At 43.0% G+C, this 6639-nt stretch overlaps 1 protein-coding gene across 3 annotated transcripts in view; it reads right to left on the minus strand.

Moving 5' to 3' along the window:
* LOC127007322 (4F2 cell-surface antigen heavy chain-like) overlaps positions 1-3656 on the minus strand; it is a 17664-nt gene extending 14008 nt beyond the window's left edge. For 2 of the 3 annotated variants that reach the window (XM_050878132.1, XM_050878130.1), the window contains exons 1-5: positions 3460-3608; positions 2595-2885; positions 1871-1998; positions 1234-1332; positions 388-608 (exon numbers count right to left, since the gene is read on the minus strand). In XM_050878132.1, coding sequence (XP_050734089.1) covers positions 388-608; positions 1234-1332; positions 1871-1998; positions 2595-2857 — 711 coding nt within the window. In that variant the 5' untranslated portion in view covers positions 2858-2885; positions 3460-3608. Of the gene's footprint in view, positions 1-387; positions 609-1233; positions 1333-1870; positions 1999-2594; positions 2886-3459 lie in introns of all 3 variants that reach the window. The other variant, XM_050878131.1, reaches the window with a different exon arrangement.
* Between the last annotated feature and the right edge of the window lie 2983 nt (positions 3657-6639).

Raw genomic sequence — 6639 nt, forward strand, 5'->3', positions numbered from 1 at the left:
ATATATATATATATATATATATATATATATATATATATATATATATATATATATATATATATATATATATATATATATATATATATATATATATATATATATATATATATATATATATATATATATATATACACACACATAAGGACATACAGGTATATGAATAAGTTGAATTAAATATGTATATAAAAAGAAATTCAGTAAATGTATGGAGAGGTGGGGAAAAATACATGAGATAAGGAACAGGATAGATCAGGAAGTGAAATCATTGAGGAAATAATAAAAAAAAAGTGATGAGGTTTCCTGACAAAAGAAAAGGGGGACATACAAATTAATAAGAAAAGAAAAAATAATACAAATGAGGAAAGAAATGAATCCAATACGACTCACCATTTTCTTAGCAGCAGCAGTAGCAGAGGCAGGTGTGATAGTTGGGTGTTGCTCCTCGAGGGGTTCATACTCCAAACCAGGAAAGTGGTGGTGGTGGTGGTGGTGGAGGGAAAAGTCAGGAGGCAGAGGCTGGTACTCGGGGAGGAGAGGCTGCTGCACCCCTGGGGAGGAGCCCGAGGATGACGAGGACACACTGCTGCTCCGCTCGAAGGAACATCCCTCTGCAGATATTAGTAATGATGCAATTATTGTTAAATTTCTGGAACTTATAATTACAGATGATCTCATTGTTATTTCTACTCTCATCATGAAGGTGTTACTCAAGTGTAACTTTTAAGCACCTGTCAGTCCAGTGGGTGTTAGCAGTGGAAGAAAACTGAGATAACAGATGTTGAGAAAACTGGTCAGCTGTGTGAACATTTGTGTGGGGCAAGGGTTTGTGTAAAGATATTTTTCATCATTTTTATTCTCTCCTGTGAACAGCCTTGCATGTGGAAAAGGACTTGATGCAAATAGATTCACCATACTCTGTTTCTTCACCCCAGAGGGTCCATTTTCTTCATGGTTCCCTGTTTTACTGATCACCTTTGATTCCTGGCCTGTGTTTGAAAAGGGGGCTGCCAACAGAGGGAGACAAAAGGGAAAGAGGGGAAGGAATATTAGTTGGGTGGAGGCACAGGAAGAGGATATATGAAAGAAAGAAAAGTAAAAAAGAGGAAAACTCATGCTTACTATTCCTTCATTCAAGAAGTGAAAAGGAGATCAGGTTTTTCAGGGAGCTCGCAACAAACAAATGGAGATTGAATGCCTTTATCACCACTGTTGCCATAAAGTCTACTCACTCACCACGATCAGGAGTCAGGCCAGCAAAGCCAATATGCTCCCCATCCTCTGGTAGCCCCAATTGAGGATCATCTGCCAGGCCTCCAATATCACAGTCAGACCCTGTGGAGAAAGGAAGGCCAGTGCAAGATTAGGCTCTATGTTTATTGGAGTGTTAAAATGTCACAAAATATTACCTTAACTTCCTTTTAAATCATTCATCATAAAACAATAGGAATCAGCCAGTTCAGGAAGGAATATACCCTTAAATATTTGTTGAGGGAACAAATGAGGTGTTCAGTCAACTTGTATTTATCAAATGGTATACCCAGATTCTCATAAGAACAAGACTTCAACCCTAAAGTCTGTGTGCTCATAAACTACATCATATAAGCCTTGGCCATATGTAGGCCCATATCAAATGGTAGAAAAAGGGTGTAATTAATTACATAAATTATTTACTCACTACTCATTACAGTTATAATCAAAGGCAATAAAACAGAAAAGTTACAAGCAAAAGCATAACCATAAGATAGGAAAAATTGGAGAGAAAATACAGGAAGGAAAAAGTATGTAAAAGCAGAACGCAAACAAGAAAAGAAAAAAAAATATACGGATGAAAGAGTGACTGAAAGATGGGGAGGAGTTATATGCCACGTGCCTGAGGTGAAGGCCATAGTGGCAAGGGGGTGGGTGAGGGTGAAGCAAGACTCTGGCTGAAGTGATGGTTGGGGTGTGGGGCACTCAGAGTCCAGGAGGAGCCTCCGAGAAGTCTCGTCATCCTGCATCCTGTAATACAAAGCTCAATTGTCATCAATACAGTCCATCTTACATGTGCAGTGCTTCCTGTAGTGAACATGGTACTGTGGTTTAAAACTGGAAAACAGAGAAACCAAATGAAAACAATCTGAACAGCTTCAGCATTATCCTGAAGACTAAAAGACAAAGCTTGGTTGTCAACATGATACTCTGAGAACACTTTTGCAGCATATTAACAATACAATATTAAAATTTCAAAGAAGGTAGAAAGATCACTAACTAAGCAATGGCACCATGAAGCTTGCATAGTAATTATTATTATTATTATTACAATCATTATCTATATCCATTATTCTCACTGTTGTATAGTATTATTAAATTAAGGCAGAATATCACCATCATATCATCTATGAAATAGCAACAACACTATATAAGAAAAGTAACTTCATATACTGCTTGACTATCAGTGAGAAAGTCACAAGTGTGTATTTTCTTTAAGGCTGTGAAATAATTAAGTAGTATAATCAATATATTATTTAGGCTCTAGAAATTGGATAATCATTAAAGAATCAAAGTAACTCCTAAAAATACTGATTACTACCACAAAAGAATGATGGACAACTCACTCCACACTGCCTCCAATGTAACCAAGAGCATCCGGGTCAACACTGGCGCTGGTGTCAGAAGGGGCCACCTCAGCCGAGTCATCCGAGATGTAGACAATAGATGGAATGACATCCGTGTCCTCTGAGCGCGAGATGCTCGATCTGGAGTCATCTGAATCTGACCCTCCAATCTGTGTGTACTGACCAGCACCAGCTCCCGCCCCTGCCACTCCCCCCCCTCCTGTGCTGCTGCTGCTGAAGGTTCGCAGGCGTGGCTTGTCCATGACTGCTGGCAATGTTCCTTAGTACTGCCTGAAGGAGGGAGGGAGAAGTTTAAATGATGAGGGAAGAGGATACCATCTGGGTGGTGGATCAACTTTACACAATAATATTGGCCTTCTTCACAGCAAAACCAACAACAGCAGGTTTCAGGAATATATATCAAAATAATTTATATAATGATACCTGTGGAGACCACATACTTATTGGGACTATATACCCAAAATTAAAGTAAATAATTAAATATAGGAAATAATTCTAGTCTAATGGTTACATATCCATCAACACCCATGGAATCATGCACACTCAAGCAATGTAGACCACCAACACACACACACTGGCACCGGGTAATCAACATTGGCCTCACAGGGGCAGTCCTCTACACAGCACCCTTCACAGTCCCACGCTCCCGCCTGATGCTCCTACAGAACGTAAGAAGTAAGCAATGGCCCGCGAAAGAGGCGATAACATTGTGGATACGCACCTGACCAAATTCAATTGTAACAAGAGTACAATGGTATGCAGTGGGGGCTAAATACCGTGTGATCCGCCCCTATTAATTCGAAATAACTTAACCAAGAAGCATAAAGGACCGAGGCTGACTTACTAGAATTCCAGCAGTACTATGAGTATGAAGTCGGGCACACTACAATTATAAAAGTGAGATATGGCCGCGTACCGGGTGCTCGCCCCCTGCCAGTAGCCTGCCTCCCGTCGCCCCGCCCCCTTGCCTTGCCAGCCTCAGGGGCATGCGCGGCGCGGCATAGGTAAACATTGCTGCATTCGAGTCTACTTCTGAACAATACCGTTATTACTCCGCTTATCTATTCTGCAATGTGTTTCTTGTTTATGTGATATAATATTATGAATACCATTTATATTGAGATATTTGACTAAAGCGTAATAATCTTAGAGGAAAGTAATAATCAAGGTGCCGCTGCATTTTTTTTTTTCTGTTTGCGTATCCCTTATTATTCTTAAACAAAAAGAAGAGTGCAAAAAAACGCCACTAAAAATGTTCTACATGACGCTACTTACAAATTATAAGCGACAGAGAGTCTATCTGACAGTGGCGATACACTGCCTAACTTCGTCCAGTGAAAATGATGGTCACAACTCCCTTGACTAAATCAAGGCCTCTATTTTTTTTAGCACTTGTCCCCAACCATTGTATCTCTTTAGTGTCCTGGTGCTACTTCCACATGTATCCTTAGTTGTATAATCACACTCTGTACTGCCTGGGGGTTGGGATGGCATGCTCCTCCCTTCTCCTTTGTTGTTTACTTGCAACAATAAACTATCAATCAATCAGTCAAGAAATTGTACGGAGGGGGAGGGGGGGGGAAGTGATACACCGTACACGCAGGTAGGTGGCGAGGGGACAGTACCAAGGCCTTGACAGACAGTACCCCCTGTAGCGTGGCCACTGGCATGGTCACCTGTCCGAGGTTGGGAGTAGGGTGGAGAGATCCGCAGGTTTATCCTGTAATACTCGAGGGCTGGGGATGGAGCAGGGTGCTCATGAACTCATGAATCTGCATGGCCTCGATGTTGTTCTTTTCTACTACAGCACATTGACAGTCAGGGCTGTTTGTCCTTGGGATAAACAGGGTGCTTGACCGGAGCCCATTCTCTGAACGAGTCTGCTCCTAGGAAAAAAAAAATGTTTTCAGGACGCAGATTCATATGGCAAGCAGCAAATCAAGGACGGGTGTAGCCATGGAGCACCTGAGGGCCAGTGCCCGCATTAGACCTTGTGCCTCCTGTGTGCCGTAGCTCCCCTGCAGCCTGAACTGTGAGAAGTTTTTTTTTTTTAATAGAACCACGTACTACACTTATACATACATACATACATACATACATACATCTAGATAACTCAATAGAAAACGGTGATATGCTCGATTATTGTTCAGTTATATTTAAATTTCGTCGCGTTTTTTATCACGTTCAGGAGCCTATTTTCCAACATTTGCCAGAGCCCTTTTAGGTCAGTAGACGGCCTTGACAACATTTATTCACGATAGACAATCCTTAAGATGAGTTCATGTTTTAACAGAGAAAGATGAATCTAACTTATTTACGACAATGTTATTAAATCTTTTACTGTGTTTTCGTGTTATCTTCAGCATTACACGTCTAACCCATCCGGCCATTTGCAAGCTTTATGAAAGTAGGTAGGCCTACTATGTGGCTGGTATTCTCACACGCCTCTCACATTAACTCTTTACAAAGGCCAAAAGGGAGATCAGTCGGGTTTTGATGAGTTGTTTTCTTCGTTTTTAGGTTCATGGTACAGAAGAGGGATCGAGCTACCACCAGTCATAAAACTACCCTATAGGAAATGTTCAAAACTCCTACGAAAGCCTTAATTGTCAAATATGTGCGACTGGGCGGCAAAATGTTTAAAAAGCGTGTCTTCGATCATTTGTGAAGCAGAGGTGATCCAAAAAGTAGAACTTCGTCATCCAGTAACTATTGGAGTGCGCATCGAGGAATTCAAGCCAAGACCCTTTTGCTGGTTACTTTCTTTGTAAGGACCTCGCACTTTTATAGCTAAGCAGGATATTATTTTGAACGTGTGTGTGTGTGTGTGTGTGTGTGTGTGTGTGTGTGTGTGTGTGTGTGTGTGTGTTATTATAAGGTGAGCCACAGGTCAACTATAATCCGGTAAAGGTCTTGACGAAGTACAAGTACGAGGCCACTTCCAACTCTCCGTGGCCACACCTACTCCTCCGCCTTACCTTCTCCTCCCTCCCTCCCTCCCTTGGGACTCACAAGAATAGTAATGTCTTTCCTCCACACTTGGGCTCCATCTATTGGTTGCCATACCCACTTCTATACCCATGTGTGTGTGTGTGTGTGTGTGTGTGTTTACCTAGCTATTTATATTTACCTATTTGTAGTCTACCGGGCCCGACCTAAACTCTTATAGTCCCGTCTCCATATCTACATTTATCCAGTCTTTCCTTCATTTGTTGGACACTGTTCGCCTCCACCACCTCTTCCCGCAAGCTGTTCCATGTATTAACACTTCTATGTGGAAAACTATACTTTTTTTTTTAAGTCGCTCAAACAGGTTCCTTTATTAAGTTTCTTCCTATGTCCTCTCAGTCTGTATCCACCTCATCAAACATACGTCATATTCGTGTGTGTGTGTGTGTGTGTGTGTGTGTGTGTGTGTGTGTGTTTAAGTGTAGGTGTATCATCAGCACCACCACCACCACCTGCCTTGCGCCTCTGATATACCTGTGTGCGTGACAGAGGTGCGGCGGGGGAGGGGGGCGCGGTGACGAGTTCCCACGCTGACGGCCTCGCGCCACCTGAACACCCCCACATGCCCCCCCACCCCACGCCTCCCCACCCGCCCAGGTGACATCGCTTTGTGTCGCGTGGTTACCTGGCTGGGCGGAGGACCTGATCCCTGGGGCGCGCGAAGCCTCCACGTGAATTATGCGCATTACGACGATCATTTGTCGATTGATTCGGTGCCACGCAGCTGGTAATTGTGCTGGCCAGGTGTGACGCAACGAGGGGGGAGGGGGGGGAGGGGTGACTTGTGGGGTGGGGGGGTGAGGAGATGTTGCAGCAAGGGGTAGGGGGCGAGGGGGGAGCAGTTACGGAGTGGATAATTAGAGGTGATGAGATGGTGGAGATTTAAGTAGTAGTAGTAGTAGTAGTAGCATATATAATAATTGGAGGAAGAGGAGTAGGAGGAGTATAAGTAAGAGGAGGACGTGACGTGTGTGTGGGGGGGGGTAGGGGGATCGACGAAGTGTAAGGTGGGGGA

The sequence above is a fragment of the Eriocheir sinensis genome, chromosome 35 (genome assembly GCF_024679095.1).
Source record: "Eriocheir sinensis breed Jianghai 21 chromosome 35, ASM2467909v1, whole genome shotgun sequence".
In the NCBI taxonomy this organism is placed as follows: domain Eukaryota; kingdom Metazoa; phylum Arthropoda; class Malacostraca; order Decapoda; family Varunidae; genus Eriocheir; species Eriocheir sinensis.